The 20,760-nt window shown below is 38.0% G+C and overlaps 1 protein-coding gene and 1 pseudogene across 2 annotated transcripts; both read left to right on the forward strand.

The window, feature by feature from the left end:
* Nucleotides 1–519: 519 nt before the first annotated feature.
* On the forward strand, nucleotides 520–7,160 carry LOC148679707 (uncharacterized; annotated as a pseudogene). Its single transcript, XR_015944604.1, has 5 exons — nucleotides 520–555; nucleotides 711–748; nucleotides 5,839–5,894; nucleotides 5,965–6,053; nucleotides 6,561–7,160. The product of XR_015944604.1 is annotated as an uncharacterized LOC148679707 (transcript).
* Nucleotides 1,076–5,632, forward strand: LOC147843959 (uncharacterized). Its single transcript, XM_087253468.1, has 3 exons — nucleotides 1,076–2,294; nucleotides 2,963–3,153; nucleotides 3,597–5,632. Exons 1-3 carry the CDS (start codon nucleotides 1,153–1,155, stop codon nucleotides 4,991–4,993), a joined length of 2,730 nt encoding a protein of 909 aa, XP_087109594.1. The 5' UTR covers nucleotides 1,076–1,152; the 3' UTR covers nucleotides 4,994–5,632.
* Nucleotides 7,161–20,760: the final 13,600 nt, after the last annotated feature.

The following is a 20,760-nucleotide window of genomic DNA, read 5'->3' on the forward strand; positions in this document are numbered from 1 at the left end:
GTGTATAGCCTTTCATTTACATTGCAAAATAAGGTAGACAGGTGCGTTCCAATGTGCATACACACAATATGCAAATGTCCACAATTCTTTGCAATTTCTTATGCTTGGAATGAAAGAGGAAAAACAAAAGGCTCTTTTAAGCCTTTAAAAGAGATGATTTAATCTAGTAAAATGAACAGGGATGTATACATTTTTAATGTGTATGCTGGGAGTGTAAAAAACAGTCACACCACATTTCATTTGACCAGTTTTACTCTAATAAAGAAAATATAAGCTGCGTCCCAAATCGCATACTTGTGCACTATTCTACGCCATTTTGTAGTATAACAAGTATAAGTAGAGCGTTCACACTGAAAGTTGTCAAAAATGTAAGTGCACTTCAAATACCCGGATGATGCACTTAATCGACCATTAAAAAGAAGTGTGGAATGCTGGACACTTCACGCACTCAACGGTCGCAGATTTGATTACGTTGCGGAAGAGGAGGGGCTTACGGGGCAAAGGTTGTATGCACAAGTTGTTGGAAGATGGCGGACGATAACACATCTTATAAATGTAAGCTGAATTATAAATCATTATTGTCATAATTTGAACGACACTTTTTTGAAGCATATTCAGATGATTTCTCTTTATACGTATGCGCATTATGAGCCACATATTGTTCGTTGATAATTGTTATTCAGATAAGTGGTTTGTTAAATCTCTCAAAGGGACCGAGGAAGACACACGCAACCTTATTTCTTGGCGTGCTGCGCAGGGATTAAAGTTCTCCGTCGTTACGACGGATTTCCGTCAATTGGAGCGAGTCATTGACGGATTTCCGTCAATTACAGTGTTCCGCTTGTTCTTAATTTTTTTTCATGCTCTTTTCCTAATTTTAATGCTGTAAATATAGGCATTTCTCAAATAGTGTAATAAATGTCTTAATTTTAGTTTGAATAGGTCTTAAATTAAGAAAAGAAGTGTATTCAGCCTGCTGAGGAGGAAAAAAATTTTGTGATCAAAGCCTGGAGTGGAGCAAATGCACGTTCCTCTCTCCACTCTAAGCGTTTTAGCATCACTCCGCTATGGATCCACTCCGGGTTTTGGTATAGTTTCAGAGAAGTACATGTCAGGCTACGGCTGAGGTAAGTTATTTATATTTAAGATAGCATGGACCCATTTATAATGCAGGAAGGCTCCGATGTTTCGGAGATCGAAAAAAGTGTAAAAAATAAATGGAGATGGGCTTGGCTTAGCGAAATTGGGGAGAATGGCAAGCCTTTTAGTTCGTGGGCAAAAAAAATTAAACAACCAGGTACGTGTCTTTGCACAGTATGCCACAGGAAACTTCAATATGGCAGTAATGGCAAAAAAGTGCTAGCTCGCCATCAGTCAGAAGCCAGTCACAATGCCGCCGTTCGTGCTCTACAGTACACTTGCTCCCTGCCTGGTGCGACAAGTACCACAACGGAGATTCATGCATCTATGGCCGACCGTGTGTGCGATGTAAAAGTGCGCGTATGTTCTTTCATAGCGGAGCATGACCTGTCGTTCACAATCTCACAACCGCTAGTTAATTTGATGCAGTCAGTTGTCAAAGACAAGAGTGCACTTTCAAGATTGTCAATGTCTAATGCACATGCCTCCTACTTGTGCACACATGGTATTGCTGCTTATTGGAAGTCCGAATTGTCATCTAAGCTGAAAACGAAGATGTTCTCATTAAATGTAGATGAGGCAACAGATGGAAACATGGACAGGATTCTGAATGTTCTTGTTCGGTACTATGATGAAGATGTGGGAAAAGTGGCAACCCAGCATCTAGCCTCGAGGAAACTGAATATCGCAGATGCCTTATCAATCACAAACACATTGACAGATATTCTCCAGTCATATAGCCTGAACTGGAATCAGGTTGTTGGTATACTGTTGGATAACTGCAGTGTGATGAGAGGGAAAAAGTCTGGAGTAGAGACACTAGTCAGAAGAGAAAATCCATCACTGCTGGATGTCAGCGGAGACACTGTCCATATGGTCTCGAATGCAGCCAAGGCCCTTTTAAATACTTTCCAGGGATTTGTGGAACAATTTTGCTCTGATGTATACTATGACATTGAAAAATCACCCAAACAGAAAGAAATTTTTTCTGAGTTCCAGTCCTTACTTCATTTGGAGAATAAGAGCGTAATACGTCCCATCAGCAGCAGGTTCCTGCAAATGTTAGATGTGTGCAACAGAATACGGGACCTTATGGATCCATTGACCGTGCACTTCTACAGCGTCCTGTCTTCTCATGATCAACACAAACACAGGTACTTCTATTTTTGTATCATCTTATTTCTGTACTAGTAGGCTTTTTTTGGCTCTTTAATAAAACACACACACGCACAGGTCTATGGTGATATCTTTGTGGGGCCCTTCCATAGGCATAATGTATTTTTTACTGTTTAAACTGTATATTCTATCCCCTTCCCCTTTTATTTCCCACGTGGGGCCCACAAAAAGGGCCCCACAACATCAAAAATCCCCGGTATTACTATCCATGAGGGGACATTTGGTCCTAAAAAAGTAATATAAATAAACACACACACACACACACACACACACACACACATATATATATATATATACACACTCACTTTTTTGTTATTAATAATATTTAAAGATGCAGACATTTACTGGATTTTTTTACATAACAAATCTAAACCAAGGGGTGGCGATGCCTCAGTGATCAATCAGGTTATGTATATAAAGTTATAGATACAGTGACTCAAAGGGTTAAATATGTTAGAACAGTGAAGCTCAGCTTTATTCCAGATGCTATCAAATTATTAAATAATCTTTATATAGAAAAAAGGATGAGTCTTGACCTGTAAACTCAAAAATTATGTCATGACTGTTGAAGTATTGGCAATTAGAAATAGCATTGTCTATTTTTTCTCCTTAATCCTTATTTGTATATTATAATTTTGTGATGCAGATGGCTCCTGAACCAGCTTCTTGATAAGCATGCAGTTACATCTGATGAGAAGGCCAGGATAATATGTCTGCAACAGCAAATAGCAAAATCTGCGAGGATAGGAAGTGATGTCAACAAAAAACGAAAGACACGCATCTGTATGCTTTTTTCCGAGTTCGACAAGCTCACAACCATTATTGATTTGTATCGAGGTATGTTCACTTTTTATTCACTTTAAGTGTTAAGAAAAGTACAGAGATTTCTTATTTATTGAAATCCCTTTATTGCTATATTTATTATATGCTTATTTTTCTTGGAATCCTTGAATGGAATCTGAGTTAACTATAAATAGTTTTTAGATCACTGTTAATCAGATCACTTTGGTTAATACTACTACTACTAATAATAAACTATTTATACAGCAGTTTTCAAAAACAAAGTTACGGACTTATTAACCAGATTTAAAACATGTCAGGACTGATGTAATTTAAACTAGACAATTGAATAATACAAATGGAAATAACAAATCTAGAAAATAATATTAAAGGGTTGTAATGTTCTAAGAAGAGTATGTTACATTGCTATGAATGTGATAATTAATCAATGAATAAAATATACAGACCCATTTCTAATCTGGTTCTATTGTGATTTTTAGGTGTACTTCCAACTTTCCAGGTGTTCCTGAAGAAGTTGCAACATGAAAAGCCCATGATTCATGTGCTGCATGCTGAAATGCTACTGCTGGTTAGGGAACTTCTCTCCAAATTTATGAAGCCTGAAACTATCCCTTTGAGTGCAAATGGCTTGTTGAAGCTTAATGTTCACCAGAGAGACATGCAGTACACTGACAAAAGGTTGTCTGTGGGAAGATTCAGCTTCTTTGCCTTAAACAAGGCTAGAGTGGAAAAGAAGCCCTGGGTGCAGAAGCTCTACAGTTCTCTCAGAGAAGGCTACATAAAGGCAGCAACATTCCTCCTGAAAAACCTGCCCCTCAACAACATCATCATCACCTCTTTATCTGCGTTGACACCATCATTGATTCTCCACGAATCAGTCCAAGGTGCATTCAACACCTTGGCCAAGGCCTTGCCAAATGCTGTGAAGTCAGAAGAGTTGGGTCAACTGGATGAAGAGGTTCGAGCCTACCAGATTAATACAGATCTAGGAGCACAGGCCAAATGCTTTGAGGAGAACAATGCACGAATCGATGTTGACTGGTGGAGTAAGATTTTTGCCATGAAGATGACAGGAGGAGGAACGAGGTTCCCCATCTTAGGGAAGTTGGTAAAGGCTCTTCTGTCATTGTTCACTGGCCCTCTTGTAGAAGGATCATTTAACATGATGGATGATATAATTGAGAAAGACAGGGTTAGGCTGAACATTGAGACTTATGAAGGTTTAGCCATTCTCAAGTCCAACATGAAGGTAATGGGCAAAACTGCATCTAAAATGCAAATTACCCCTGCATTAAGGAGATTTTGCCTGTCTTCTTATGAGACATACCAAAATCATCTGAAGAAAAAGAAGGTGAACCTTGACAATCAAAAGGAAAGGAAACTGAGGGAAGCTGTGAAGGTTCTCTCAGAAGTTAGGGTTAGAAAAGTAAAGAAAGGTTCCACCTCTTATGTTTGTGCTAAAGCCCCCACCTCTTCCACCCTGGGAGTTAAACGAATAGCTGCTGCTACAGCCTCCACCTCCTCCACTGCTGGAGTTAAAGGTAAATCTGCTGCTACAGCCTCCACCTCCTCCACTGCTGGAGTTAAAGGTAAATCTGCTGCTACAGCCTCCACCTCCTCCACTGCTGGAGTTAAAGGTAAATCTGCTGCTACAGCCTCCACCTCCTCCACTGCTGGAGTTAAAGGTAAATCTGCTGCTACAGCCTCCACCTCCTCCACTGCTGGAGTTAAAGGTAAATCTGCTGCTACAGCCTCCACCTCCTCCACCTCTCCTGGAGCCACTCCTGCACATGTAGCTAGTCAAACACTAAAACGGGTTTCAGGTGTAGCCAAGCTTCAGGAATATGGTTTTACAGCCAAAAAGCAGAAAAAGTGAAAAGCACTCTAGAGGCATTTGGACAAGAAAAGCACTTTTTGGAATTTAGTGGTGGTGCTGTTACTTTTTTTTTGCTGTTAATTATTAATAGTTTCACAAAACATTGTTTGGTGTTATAAGATACATAAAACATGCACTGAAAATACACTTTTTGAAAAAGCACTTTTTGGAATTTAATGGTGATGCTATTACTTTTTTTCTGTTCATTATTAGGAGTTTCACAAAACATTGTTTGGTGTTATAAGATACATAAAACATGCACTGAAAATACACTTTTTGAAAAAGCACTTTTTGGAATTTAATGGTGATGCTATTACTTTTTTTCTGTTCATTATTAGGAGTTTCACAAAACATTGTTTGGTGTTATAAGATACATAAAACATGCACTGAAAATACACTTTTTGAAAAAGCACTTTTTGGAATTTAATGGTGATGCTATTACTTTTTTTCTGTTCATTATTAGGAGTTTCACAAAACATTGTTTGGTGTTATAAGATAAATAAAAATATGCACTGAAAAAAACACTTTTTGAAAAAGCTCTATTTTGAATTTAATGGTGGTGCTATTACTTTTTTTCTGTTAATATGAGTTTCACCAAACATTTGGTGTTATAAGATAAATAAAAACATGCACTGAAAAGATGTGTGGTAGATGGTTGATTATTTGTCAAGTTATATATTTTTCAAAGATAGCTTTTAAAATATGCAAACTGGCAACATTAAAGCGGTTTAATCTCCCCTTAAAACGCTATTGGTCTCGGCTATTTAAATAAAATTTTGGTTTTAGGAATATGGCTTGGCCTGAAAAAAGTTCAGTCACAAGAATTTTTTTCACTTTAATCCCTGGCTGCAAATGACGGCCTATTTACAGGCCGTCGAAACGCGGCAACAAAGGGATATGAGTAAGTATGCATGAAATGCTAATAATTTTAAGAGTGATGCTATAAAACATACTTGTTTGTGTTTGTATAGGGCATTTATCTCCCAGTATGGCCTGGAGGGGAGAGTAACCTCTTCCTGGGCCAAAAAAAAAATGGGAGAACCTCAAACAAAAATATAAGGTAATAGCATGATTATTCAGTATTTACCTATTGTTATAAAGTTCTCATGTATTGCCCATTGTTGTTTAGTGAAGACTGCTTAGATCATTGAATGTAATTTCTTAAGGGAATGCACTGGACAGTTTTGCTAGCAGGGGTACTTACATGTTTATACACACACACACACACACACACACACACACACACACACGTGTGTATGTGTGTGTATACATATGTCTGTTTATATGTGTGTGTGTGTGTGTGTGTGTGTATATATATATATATATATATATATATATATATATATATATATATATATATATATATACATATACATATTTGTAAAGATTACAAGATTGCTTATAAGTTTTCTAAATGGGTACCAAAAGGAACGTTAAGTCCATTTTATACAAAAAGTGAGACATTATACTGTTTAGTTATACTGTGTAGTTAACCGTTAGATGTGTTGTGCCACAGAAATGTTATTGAGAACCACTGCTGTAAATCTTTTTCATTGTTTTTATGCAGGACCTAAAGTGCCCCAAAACAGGAGTCAGCACTGAGGGGGGTGAGAGCACTGCTGCATCCTGGAAGTGGTACAGTTTAATGGATGAGGCAATTGGTGGAAGGCCATCCGTGACTCCACCTGTCCTCATTGCCTCATCCTCCCAGGCTGTGACAGTGCTCTCATCTCCCTCTTTGGTGACTCCTGAACAGGAGGGGGAGCAACAAACTATTGCCTCTAAAAGGAGGCGCCAACGAGAGGGCAGTGACACTTTGGTGCAAGTATTTCGTGAAATGCAGGAAAGGGATGAAAGGCTGGACCGAGAGATGATGGAGAGGGAGGAGAGAAGAGTGAGAGAGGCCAGAGAGTGGGAGGAGAAGAGAGAGAGAGAGGCCAGAGAGCGGGAGGAGAAGAGAGAGAGAGAGGCCAGAGAGCGGGAGGAGAGGAGAGAGAGAGAGGCCAGAGAGTGGGAGGAGAAGAGAGAGAGAGAGGCCAGAGAGCGAGAGGAGAAGAGAGAGAGAGAGGCTCAGCTGAGGGAAGACAGGAGAGACCGGGAGATGGCAGCTAGAGAAAGCCGTTTTCTGGCTGTTCTTGAAAAATTTGTCAATAATAAATAAATAGATGTATTTAAATGTATTAATATTTGTTTAATTTGGAAAAGTCATTTTGATTTTGTTTTATTTGTAAGTTCATGCATGTAAAAGCATTTAAAAAAAATCTCACTTACATGTGTTCCATGTTGTTAAATAAAAGTACTTTCAATTACTCATGTAGTGTTTTTTGGTTAGAGTTGTGGTTAAGTTTAAACTATTTACAGTAACTAACTGTCATGAAATACACTTCTTTATAAACATTTTATCAGTCTGTACATACAGACATTTTTTAACTTCATTTCATTGTTTTTTTTCCCCATTTTATCAGTTAGTGGATCCTGAAGTATAGATGGTCTGCAAGTGCTGGAGCATAACACATTGTTGCCATTCTGTCTCTGTCTTCTGCCCCGCAAACTGCATCCACTGCCTCCACAACAGCTTCATCCTCATCAACACTGTCATCCATCTCATCTGGATCCATGATGTCTCCATTGTTTAGGCAGATGTTATGCAGAACTGTGCAGCAGGCCACAACCTCTGGTGCATAAAGGGGGTCAATCTCAAGGGCTTTCAAAAAGATAGAGCGCCACCTTGTTTTCAGAACCCCAAAAGCCCGCTCTACAACACAGCGTGCTTTTGACAGGTGGTGGTTGAAAGCCTGCTGGATTGGTGTGTGTAGAGGGTGTCTGTAGGGGGTCATCAGTTTGATAGGCTGGGACAGACAGGGGTATCCTCCATCGCCCACTATACACCACCCAGGGGGAGGATAAAGCCTCTGGTAGTATATGGGGCTGTGTTTTAGCACCCTGGCATCATGAACAGACCCAGGGAACCCTGCAAACACATCTAAAAATTTGCCTTTGTGGTCACAGATAGCTTGGAACTGTATTGAATGAAATAATTTTCTGTTTAAGTAGCAGAGAGAATCAGTTGATGGTGGCTTCAGGCGCACATGACATCCATCGATGCTGCCTACCACCTTGTTGAACACTGCAGACCCAGCAAGCCTGGCAAATTCATTGCCTAATGAAGGTAGGTCATCACCAGAAGGGATAGCTATGACCTTTTTCATTATGCGCAGAACTTTTTTACTAGTGTTGTGGATGGCTCTGTGGACAGTGGAGCGAGGGATGGCAAACGCTCGAGCAACAACACGATAAGATGTGGCGCTTGCCAACCAAAACAAAAACATAAGTGTCTCCATAACTGAACCCCAGCCATGGTCGCTTTCTTCACCCAAAGCTGTCATCAAACTGTTGAATGACTGGCGAGAGAGACGAAAATCAGGGCGAAGATCAGCTGACACCATCAAAATAGGTTGCCAGAAGAGGAACAGTGTTGTTTAGCTGGCAGTATTGGTTTGCCCTCTCTCTCTAAAATGAAAGAACAAAGTATATATTACAGATATATTTCAATATTTATGTTCTTTTTTGTTGTTGTGCTGACTGGAATGTATACAATAAAAACAAGTGGTCTTTTCAATGGTAGTCAGTGCGTTATTTTATCCCAAAAATACAGTTTTACACACCTGAATTGAAATGAAAATGAGTACTGAATTAAAATTTTGAAATATTAATGTTTGCATTGTTAAATATTAAAATTATGGGAAAATAGCTATTAACTTGCATATTTAATGTTATTATGCTACCTTTGAAATTAAACAAGTTAATGTAAGTTATCTTATGTTTAAGTTTGGGTACAATTGCCTTTGTTTGTAATACTGTAAAGAATATGAAGTCAAGAAAATAAGTACATTTCTACATTAGCATTACAATACAGGCTGTTGCTACGTTTCTCCTCTGCGAGGCACTATACTCATGTTTACATATCCATCAGCCATGATGGCTCAACCTTCACCACCGTCACTTACTGCATTTATTTTTGCCTGTGCGAGCAAAAATATCCAACGACGACGATTACGTCTTCTTCTCGTAACTTTTGTTGTTGTTACTGGTACCATTTGGATAGCTAATATTACGTTACAAACGTAACGTCATTCGCCAGTGACGATTTTAATTTCCGGTTAGTACAAAACCGTAGTGTGCCATTTGGGACAGCACTACATATATATACTATCCTGTTGAGTGTGTAAGTGCATAAGTACATAGTGCATGAGTGCATAGTGTATAGTGTGCCATTTGGGACGCAGCTACTGTGTCAGTTTTCATAAGTTATGCTTCCTTTTATATTCCTTAAGTGGACCGTTTAGGGGGAAAAAAAGAAGACTTGAAAACATTTTGTATGATGCATATAGTCAGGTGTGTCTGCTTGACAATGCCCTCAGGCATGATTGCTTTGTCTGTCTTCATTTACTCAACATTAAAAACCACAAGATGCTTGGTGAAACAACCTGTCACTGCTCATTAACACTGTATGGGGCAACATGACAGAGAATGCCAACTGCAGCTATCATTCCAGACATTACTTCATTTTTTTAAGGTGCATAAAAACACACCTCTAATCCCTACATACCCTTACACACCATATAGTCTTTTTTTAGCCACACTTTAGCATACTCTACAATAATATGCCTCATATTGCTTCTGTGATTTATTTTGTTATTGCAGAAATAGCATGAGTGTTCTGTATTATTGTAAAAAAAAAAACTATGAATGCTAACATGTTAGACATTTTGATCAGGGTTCAGCCTGTGTGACTTTGGAACTTTGGATGTGTTGGCAGAGGAGGAGGCCAGACCTGGCAGCCCCAAATGTATTGTAAGGGTCAAGATCACGTGGAGGTTGGGGACAGTCCATCTGGACTGGGTAACTGAGTGGTGGTTCATTTTATTTAAAGAGGGGGACTGGAAGGTGTGTTCCAACTAAACCGCCCTGCATGTAAAAGACTATGCCAGAGACCTGGAGAGGAGGATCCGGTCAATGGTTGAACCTCTGATCCAGAAAGAACAATGCAGATTTCATTGGTACACCTGACCAGCTTTATACCCTCATTAGGGTTCTATGGGTCCATGGGAGAATGACCAACCAGTCCACATGTGATTTGTGAACTTGGAGACGGACATTCAATTATATTCATCATGACATTCTGTGGAGGGTGCTCTGGAAGTGTGGGGTCAGACATTCTCTATTAAGAGCTGTCTGGTATGATGTATGTAACGGAGCAGGAGTTTGGTTCTGCTTTTCTGGCAGAATTCTTCCAGAAACATTTTGGACTCTTTTTGGGCTTTTCCTCTTTTTTCCTGCTCTTTGCAACTAGTGTGATCTCCTTTATTGTAAAACAATTTTAAAAACAAAAACAAAACTAGAATATAAATTGATTTTTTTTATGTAGTGAGTATACCATGATAATCAACATGTGGTTGGATGCATTTCAGCAGACATTTTGTAAAATGCATTTTTCATGTCACTGGTGTCACTGGAAACTAGCTCTGCAACTCTCACATGGAGTTGTGTTAGTGAGACCATCAGGGGGGCGTTCAACCCGCTGTCTGTGTGGGTCCTCCTAATGCTCCAGTATGTTGATGGGGACTCTACTGCTCAGTACTGCTCGGATGAGACGTTAAACTGAGGTCCTGACTCTCTTTGGTCATTAAAAATCCCAGGATGTTCTTTGAAAATGCGTAGAGGTTTAACCCCGGCATCCTGGATAAATTTTCCCATTGTCCATCATGGCCTTGACCTTGGTTTTCCCATGTCATAATTAATCACTAATCACACTGTCTCCTCTTCATCAATGAGCTGATGTGTGGTGTGCGGTCTGGCGCAATATGGCTGCCATCACGTCATCTGGGTGGATGCTGCACACTGGTGGTGGATAAGGAGATTCCCCCAAAAAATGTGTAAATCGAGTGTCCAGAAAAGCGCTGTTAGGAATTATTATTATTATTACTATTCTAATAGGTAAGACCACTGAAAATCATTGTGTTTCTCACTGTGATTCACTTGTGTCACTGCTTTTTTTTTCTCTTTCACATAAAAAACGTGTTGAGATTTCAATGTAATCATTGCTTGTTTATAGATGTTTTCCAAATACTTTCATTTTTATAGTAAATGTACAGTGCAGAAATGAACTAAAATTGTGAAAAAGTACTATTAACAAACCTGATTAAACCAGATAAAATATAATCTCCTTATTTGTTTGATTATCATTACTTTTCTGTAACTCTGACATCTGCAGAAAAAATCAAGAAATAATATTTTATCAAAAAACACTTTAATATTGCCAAAATGTAAAACCAATGAAAAAAATGGTACGTGATCTTTAACAAAGTGAAGTGTATTTATAAACTAATTTCGATAGGATCATGTGCTTATGATTGCTTGCAGCCAACCCCACATTATTCAATTTACGATTCACCAATCAGACGATTCCTAAGCCACTATAAATACCCTAAGTTCCGTATGACCAGAGATGTATAAAGTACTAGAGACCCATACTTAAGTAAAAGTACAAGTGCTTTATCAAAAATTGACTTGAGTAGAAGTAGAAGTGCTCTTTAAGCACCATACTTAAGTGGAAGTACAAAAGTATTCAACATTTTTTGTACTTAAGTATTACAAGTAGTTTATTTCAAAATTTACTACTCAAGTACTGAAAGTAAAAGTACAAGTATTGTGTAATGTAGTTATTAAAGAAAGCAGTCAAAATACACTAATTGTTTTGTTTATTTTAAAAATCTTTTTGGGGTACTTGATTAAGCAGAACGAAAAGAAACATGGCTTATGATACTGTTTTTCTCTGTAAATAGTTTCTATGGTACAAGAGCTCACATCGTCAGGCCCTTTTACCAGAAAATCCCTTCACTGATGAGATAATTCAGCATGTTCACTCACATACATACTCTCTCTCTCTCTCTCTCACACACACACACACACACACACACACACACACTGCCCTGCACACACCTAAATGTACACTCTCTCCCCACTCTCAGACATTCATACACTCTCACACACACAGTTCTCTCTCTCTCTCTCTCTCTCTCTCTCTCTCTCACACACTCATTTTTGTGAATTGTGGGGACATTACATAGGTTGCAATTGTTTTTACACTCTCTCTTACACACACACACACGCACACACACACACACACACAGACGCACACACAGGTACAATCACACTGTTGTTTTCCCTTACACATTATTCAGTCTCACTCACACACACACAAAGACACACTCACACTTTGGGAGTTTTAAAGTTTGATTGCTTTAAAATAAAAAGCTTTAAACTAAACAAGCAAACTAAATCCTGCTTCACAAATTCACTTGATTTTGATTTTATTGTAAAAAAAAAAAAACAGGAAAATGTGTATATTACTGTGTTAAATGAAAATCTGAAATATTTTATGGCTTATGGCTATGATTTAGTAATAATTTTAATTTATTTTTATTATGTTTTTAATGAAATTGGTCTTACAGTTCATATTTTCTGTAGTATATTTATTAATTCTGGTACTTTTACCATAAACCAACATCTCAACCATTTGGTAGAGGCTGATATTTTAGAAATAATGTGATGTGTTGAATAAAAATGCACTGATTGTGTTAACTAGCGACATTTGGAGTTAAGAAATGCAATCAAAAAAGAAATTCTATTGCTTTTGTCTTGGTGTGACAGTTAAAGGGGTTTTGTAATAAAATTTTGTCCTTTAATACAGCAGTCAGAAATACGAACTGTGCCCTTAATTTTACCTGCTCAAAGAAAACACTTCCTGGATGTATCAAACAAAACTCATGCACAGAAGACAGCACGAGCATTTACAGCTAATAAACTCATGTCAATATTATCCCGCCTGCTTTTTGAGCGCTGACAGGCGGGTCTTACACGGCTATGATTGGTTATTGTCCTCAACAGAAAGGGCTTTAAAAATATAAGCGCTGTTCACCCATGGCGGGAAGAATACGCGTTTATCACAGGTAATAGACACAGTGGAGAAAACTTGGCACGCTCATGTCTGGATCCACAGCTTTAACAGCTAAGAAGAGAGGAAAAGTTACCTTACAAACTGGCCAGCGGGTCAAATGTCCAAAGTGAGAGAGCGAGAGATAGGCAGAGGTGAAGTTTTACAACGTTTCTCCCTAATAGTACACTAGCGGCTGGTATGCTGTGCCGCCTCGCCCTCGCGCCTCCGTCCTTAGCTATAGTATTGCGACATCGCGCATAGGAGATAAATGACGTCATCACGTAATAACCGGGTATGACCTATTACTGAACTGATATCGATCATTTTGACACCCCTAGTAACGAGTAACGATGCAGCACATAAAAAATCTATCGGAGTAAAAGTATTAAACTCATGTAAAATATGTACTTAAGTAAAAGTGGAAGTAGGAGAAAAAAATTATACTCCAGTAAAGTACAGATACTGCCTTTTAGTACTTAAGTACAGTAGTGAAGTAGTTCTACTTCGTTACTATACATCTCTGCGTATGACAGCCATCTTCATTTAGAAGAATCCCCCCTTCTACCCCTACTTCTCTTCCTTTCCTAGATGGGTGGCACGGTGGTCCAGTGGTTTGCACTGTTGCCTCACTGCAAGAACGTCACTGGTTCTAGTCCTTACCAAGCCAACCAACGTTTCTGTGGGGCGTTTACACGTTTTCCCCCTGTTCATTGGTTTCCTCCCACTGTCAAAAAAACATGCAACCTAAGTTAATTAACTAATCCAAAATGGCATCATAGACAGGCTCCTAGTAAATGGTTATCTCTTAAGAGCAATCACTATCTGTTCATTAGCTACTACAGCAGGGGAGTTCTCAAGCTCTCGATCTACCTCTGCTCAAACTTCGCTCTCGCCTTGCAAACGGAAGGGAGCCCTGGGTTCAAGGATCTTATGAGCTCAGTGCTCTCTCCTGGGACAGATGCCAAACAAGTTTTATAAACAATCATCAGCTAAGTGTGAACTCTTGAAATGTACAAAAATATTTTAAAAGTTATTGAAAATATTGTACGCACACGAGAGAAAATTTTCTACATCTAGCTGTGTTTTAACCAATCAGGTTAGTGATGTTGTGTTAGATTAGAACTGTTGTTGGATTCTGCTGATGAAACTGCAAAACTATCTTCAGTAAATTTTCTTTGATTGAATCTCTGACTCTGAGCTTTTCTTTATCTGACACACTGGCCATTTTTGGGTTAAATCTGTCACCCCACAATTGCATTTTCCTTCTATATGTGTGAACCACATTTGCTATTACAGAATCATTAGAGTCAGTTAGTTTCCACAGAAGAGCACAATAATCATCTCAGGCACACCATAGAAAATCATTGGCGTGGCACTAAACAGGTTTTGGCACATTCTGGCAAAACCCTTTTTTTGTGGCCTGTGGGCAACTTATCTACAAACACCTTACTTGTAATCTCCCATCAAATGTAAATTTTTTTTATCTGACAACATTTCAAAAAGAGAAATTGGTGACACCTGTTTGTTCTCTTCTATTTACTTTTCCTCACTCTCAAAGAAACCTAAAGTAAATAAAATCCAAAGACAGTGAATCGTGGGCCAAGGACACATACTGTACATGTAATATGAAACTGTTTCCCATAATCTAGGCTGAAATTTGGCATACCAAATTGTGTGTAACTTTTTCTTTTTATACACCATGATTGATTCAGATTGGCTGGTGAACATTTAAAGGTGTGCAGTTATTTTCAAGAACCTGACAAATGTCTTGAACTGCAATAGGTGCCTTTAGGTGTGATATAGCAACAGAGCCTCTATAGTCTCTGAATTATTGTTAAGCACTGCCCATGGACCTGAGGCTAAACATCTGATGCATATCGTACAATTTTCTGAAAAATGTTCAGAATATTTGAAGACCTCCTATGATTGGTTTAAGGATTCAGTCTGCTATCAGTCTATGCGAGACTGAGCATAAGAGGTGTAATTAGAAAATAATGCATCACCTCAGCTGTTTCTTACTTATCTAATGTCAGTTGAATAAGTAGTCAGCTATGCTTATGTAATAATGAACAAAGAATGAATCATGCCACCTGTTGCTTTTTTTACATTTTATGTTTGTTTGGTGATTTTTGTGCTGTTGTAAAACAATAAAATACAATATTCATTTATTCATTAATTTTCTTTTCGACTTAGTCCCTTTATTAATCTGGGGTCACCAACTTATCCAGCATATGTTTTATATGCGGATAAGCAGATGCCCTTCCAGCTGCATCCTATCACTAGGAAACATCCATACACACTCATTCACACACATAAACTACAAACAATTTAGCTTATACCCAATTTACATATACCACATCTTTGGACTCGGAGAGAGGTCTGGATGCAGACCTGGTGCAGTGTAATCCAAGCTGCATCCAATGCTTTTTAATGTACTCACCTAACCCCACTCCTAACCCTACCCCTCACAGTGACGTCACTCGCTCCATTTGAGTGCATTGTGTCTGACATTGCATGGGGGGGGGGGGGGGGGGGGGGGGGGTTAAGCTGTGAATTTTACAGTGAAGTCCACAGGTTGAATGCCCCCTGCTGGCCTCACTAACACCACTTCCGGCAGCAACCTAGCTTTCCCATTTGGTCTCTCATCCAGGTACTGACCAGGCACAGCCCTGCTTAGCTACAGTGGGCGACCATGTGAGAGTTTCAGAGAGCTAGCTGCCGGCTCTGTGGCTCTGCCGGCTCTTATTGTATAACGATGGTTTGTTCTGTAGATTATCAAAAAAATATATAGCTTAAAGGGTGTTTCTTAATATCCTTAAAATGGTGGTAAAAAATTATTCTAGCTGAAATGAAACAAATAAGACTTTCCCCAGAAGAAAAATAGCTATTATCAGACCATGAGCGGTTTTGCTTTCTTGCTTGCGCTCGCCACACATCTAACAAACTTCTTGAGCTGATGATAATAACGTGCGCTTGATTATTGACGTGCTTTTGAAAACCAGATCTTGTCAGAACCTGACAAACGCTATAGTGACGTTTGTTTTGAAAAAACAAAGGAGAAGCCGAACAAACAAGATGGACTTTATTTTATCAGCAAACGTGAACAAACTGCCATGTTTAACTATTATTATTACCTTTTGGACTATTATGAACTTGGAATGATGCAATTATTAGAAATTCAAACTGTATTTTAGACTGATCTTTATGTCAGAAGATGAACTGTAGTCCTTGATCAGAAACAATGTTTTCTGGTAGACCATAGACATGGAAATTCATTCATTCATTTTTTTTTTCAGCTTAGTCCCTTCATATTTGCAAATAAGTTCTGCTTTTTTAAGAGCAGAGGGAGGTTTGAGGAGAGGGATCCCAGCATACATGCTTGTGCTGAGACTCATGCTGACCTTTTGGTTTATTGAACTGCATGCTTTTGACAAACTAAGGCTATATCCAATCCTGATGAATTTGACAATAGGGCTTTTCTCTAAAAAGCTGTCCACACTGTTAATTCCAAAAAAGTTGTCATCTACACTAAAATGACTGAAAATGCTTTCGATCATGTTTTCGATCATGAATTTGATTATGCGCATGGAAGATGCTTTTACCTGCGTCATATCTGCAAGGCATCTATTTACATGTTTGTGAATACACCTTTCTGGTTATTTTTGTTTCATTCTTTTAACATCTCACAAAACTAAAATCTGACCTATTTTTCTATTATTTGCTTTTTAGCCTAACTGATCCTTACTATAAATAAAGCCACTAGGCTTTTCCCAGATGTATAAGAACTGAACTGAAATGTATTTATACTGAACTGATTTATTGTTGTAGAACATAGTGCAGGCACTGTGAGGGCCTGGTGAGTTCAGGCCATGCAGAGCCAACCCTTATGAGCCAAAGTTTTGCCAATGAACAAATACTCAATGGCCCTGCACTGGCATCCCACTATCCTGGTTCATGTTGCTCACCCCATCTGTATCTGTGCCAGTTGGCAGTCTTCTCTGTCAGCCGACCGAGAATTCTCGTCACCTGGTTAATCAAGACTTGCCTGAACAACCTGTTGCTCTCCGCCACCATCTGCTGGACTCCTTCATTACTGCCGGCACTACTAATTTCTTTCCCTTATAAATAAAGTTTAACTGTTGCCTGTAATTGAATCTGAGCTCTTTCCTGACAGGTTCCGTTTTTTACCGGAAGTTTCAGTATTAAACTGAACAATACTTTTAAAAAATGTAAAACTAGACAGCCCACTGTGCACCTTATTCTTTTATTCATGAATTTCTGTATCACTTTAGTTTAGGTCACAATTTATGTTATTAACTACTGGCTTATTACCTGCCTATTATTATATATTATTATAACTGTTCATTATAAAGTATCATCTTGTTTTACATCTTTATTCCTACCCAAAACCTAAACCTAACTACTACCTTACTAACTTATTAATAATAAGCAGCTAATTAGTAGCTTATTAAGCCAGTAGTTTTAGTTAAAGGTTTGTTCATGTGAATTAAACTAACCTGTTACCTTAATTTACTTTCTCTCCCTCCTACCGTTGAGTTTCTTCGTATCTTCTTCTCTTCCTTCCAGCGTTGAGTGTTTCCGTTCTTTCCTCCATCTACCCTTCTATCTCCCCTCCTATCTTTGCTGCTAACTCCCCACTTCCTTCAGCGTCGAGTTCCTCCTCTACTTTTCTTTTCAGCGTTGAGTTCACACAGGAGTTCATGAACCCCTCCCACCCCCCGCCCATCTTACCCCTATCCCGCAGGAGTTTTTATTGCCCAAAAACCTTCTTCTGACTTCCGCAGAAGCCCCCTTACCCCAGCTCTTACTCCTGTAGGAGTGTTACCCTGAGCCTCTACTCCCACAGGAGTTTAAACACCCTCTCGCCTTGCAAACAGAAGGAAGCACCAGAGCCCCCATACTATGCAAAAAAAAAAACATTTTGTGTGATCAGTTTACAAATTTTACACCATGTGGTAACACCTACAATAACTGGGTTTGTTAAATGTAAGTTAAAATTACAGATAATGGTGAGTTTGACCAGCTGACAATTTAACAAGGTTTAACTAAGGCACACTGTCAGTGAACATACTGTAACTTGATTTGTCTTGCTATTTTATATCTGAAGGAGTGGATTTTCTAATTGATGTCTGCTCCAGGATGGAGTAACACATTTCCTTTCCTATGTCTTTATGACTAATAAAGTTAAATGTTTAAGGGCCTACGTTATATGATGCCAGTGGAAATATGTTTATTGTACCATTCTGATTAGATGACTGCTAGAGAACAATACATCCTTGTAGTATTCTTAGAGAACGTGTGTGCTCTTCATCGGTGGAGACTTGAAGACTTGACTTGATCATCCTGTCCACAGAAATATCCCCATTATGTCTGACCTTCGTGTGCTTGACACCTAAGTAATCATTGGAGATATTGTTTGGAACTGTACGCACACAAGAGGAAATTTTCTACATCAATCTGTTTTAACCAATCAGGTTCAAACGCCTATACAGTATGTATGACAAAGTTGGTGACGTTGTGTTAGATTAGAACTGTTGTTGGATTCTACTGATGAAACTGCAAACTATCTTCAGTAAATTTTCTTTGATTGAATCTCTGACTCTGGCTTTTCTTCATCTGACACACTGGCCATTTTTGGGTTAAACCTGTCACCCCACAATTGCATTTTCCTTCTATATGTGTGAACCAGGGGCGTTGCGAGGGGGGGGCTTTGGGGGCTTAAGCCCCTGATGTATTGTCAAAAGCCCCTGATCTCTTGGAATATGTTGCACTTAAATAAAAATATGTTGTATAACATTTATTTTGTTATGCAAGTACTATAAATTACCACATACATCACGAACATTCCACTTAACGCAGCGTTTGTGTCAGGTAATTAAACCGTCAGCTGTTCAGCAGTACCTGTTTCTACCGGCAGGTGGGAGTGGCTCTGTTGTCACATGGTGTTAAAAAATCCCGCCACTGCACATCATTCATTTATTATTTTGAGGAGCTGAAGCTAATGAGGTAATAATACAACTCTTTCGCGAAACTGAATAGTTTTAACTACTGATGAAGCTTGTTTCCACAGTATAAAATGTGTGTAGTTTTGGTGACATAAAATAACTATATATAATCAGTAAAATGTGCATCAAATCAATGTAAATACAAGTAAAAAAAACGTAAATTGTACTAGCTTTCTAGATATGATATATTTATATGATATAGCAAGTCACATCTGTTTCTGTAATAGTTAAATCACAGTGAGTTTATGCATCTAGCTTATTATTATATATATTCTACTGTAACATGCTATGTCAGTTTGAATCAAATTATAAATCGACTTTCTTATGAAAATAGCCTACCTAAAATGGTTGGAAGAACACATAATGTTGAAGTCTGAATTATTAGCGCCCCCGTTTATTTTTTCCCCCAAATTCTGTTTAACGGAGAGAATATTGTTTTCAGCACATTTCTAATCATAATAGTTTTAATAACTCAACTCTAATAACTGATTTATTTTATCTTTGCCATGATGACAGTTAATAATATTTGACTAGACGTTTTTCAAGACACTTCTATACAGCTTAAAGTGACATTTAAAGGCTTTAAAGGCAGGTTAGGGTAATAAGGCAATTATTGTATGACGATGGTTTGTTCTGTAGACTATAGGAAAAATATATAAAATCTTAAAGGGGCTAATAATTTTGACCCTAAAATGTTTTTTTTTAAATGTAAAACTGCTTTTATTCAAGCTGAAATAAAACAAATAAGACTTTCTTCAAAAGGAAAATATTATCAGACATAGGCTACTGTGAAAATTTCCTTGCTCTGTTAAACATAATTTGGAAAATATTTAAAAAAGAAAATAAAATTCAAAGGAGGGCTAATAATTCTGACTTCAACTGTATAAAACATTTATTGTCGCAGTCGTGTAAATGATCAGTTAAAGCCTTTTTATTTTTATTCAGATCTTATTTTTATTCTACTACATCAACAGCTGGATGCCTTCATCCATATTAGGGATTTCCTAGAATGTTCTACTACTTTTGTGAAGAATATATGTGGAATTTCTGCTCAAGTATGAATAAAACAGGCATTACATGCATTTAAAGTGCTACAATGACCACATCACCCTATTTTGAGGAAAACTGAAAAAAAAATCCCTCTGAAGAAATTTAAAGTAAACATATTTCTAGCATATAGATCTTTATTTTTATTTTTTGTAGCCTTAGCTAGCCTATTTTTGATAGAATTGTTATTATGTAAAAAATAGTAGCCTATTGAATATCAATATTTTGCAAGGTATTGAATTTAGAAATTTCATTATTTTGACAACACTACACCTCAGTTAATCACTCTGTCCAAATGAACATGTTTGTAGCTTTGTATCACATTAGATAACAACTCACACCATAAAAATAAATCATATTTTCAGATTTGAAGACATGCAGAAAATTACATTTTCAAAAAACAAACAGAAACTTCAAATCAGGAGGAGATAGGAGGCTCAAGAGGTGTGATATGGCTCACAACAGACTAGTTTTTTCCTATTTGGATTTTACAAGTCCTAAAAACCCTTTATTTGTTATTAACCATATTTAATCCTGTTAATAAGATTAGAATAGGTATATTAGTGCGGAGAATTAAAACTTCTTTTTTTTAGGGGGGGGGTCTTTGGGGCTAAGCCCCTTATCCCTTTCGACCCTAGCAACGCCCCTGGTGTGAACCACATTTGTTTTTACCGGATCATTAGAGTCAGTTAGTT

Source organism: Danio rerio, chromosome 5, assembly GCF_052040795.2.
Source record: "Danio rerio strain M-AB ecotype USA chromosome 5, GRCz13ab, whole genome shotgun sequence".
In the NCBI taxonomy this organism is placed as follows: Eukaryota; Metazoa; Chordata; class Actinopteri; order Cypriniformes; family Danionidae; genus Danio; species Danio rerio.

What these genes read in the sequence shown, in the direction of transcription:
- LOC147843959 (XM_087253468.1), top strand. Translation starts at nt 1,153, where the DNA reads ATGGACCCATTTATAATGCAGGAAGGCTCCGATGTTTCGGAGATCGAA. An exon ending in CATGATCAACACAAACACAG is followed by an intron (nt 2,295 to 2,962) that starts GTACTTCTATTT and finishes TTTGTGATGCAG; the next exon opens with ATGGCTCCTGAACCAGCTTC. An exon ending in CATTATTGATTTGTATCGAG is followed by an intron (nt 3,154 to 3,596) that starts GTATGTTCACTT and finishes TGTGATTTTTAG; the next exon opens with GTGTACTTCCAACTTTCCAG.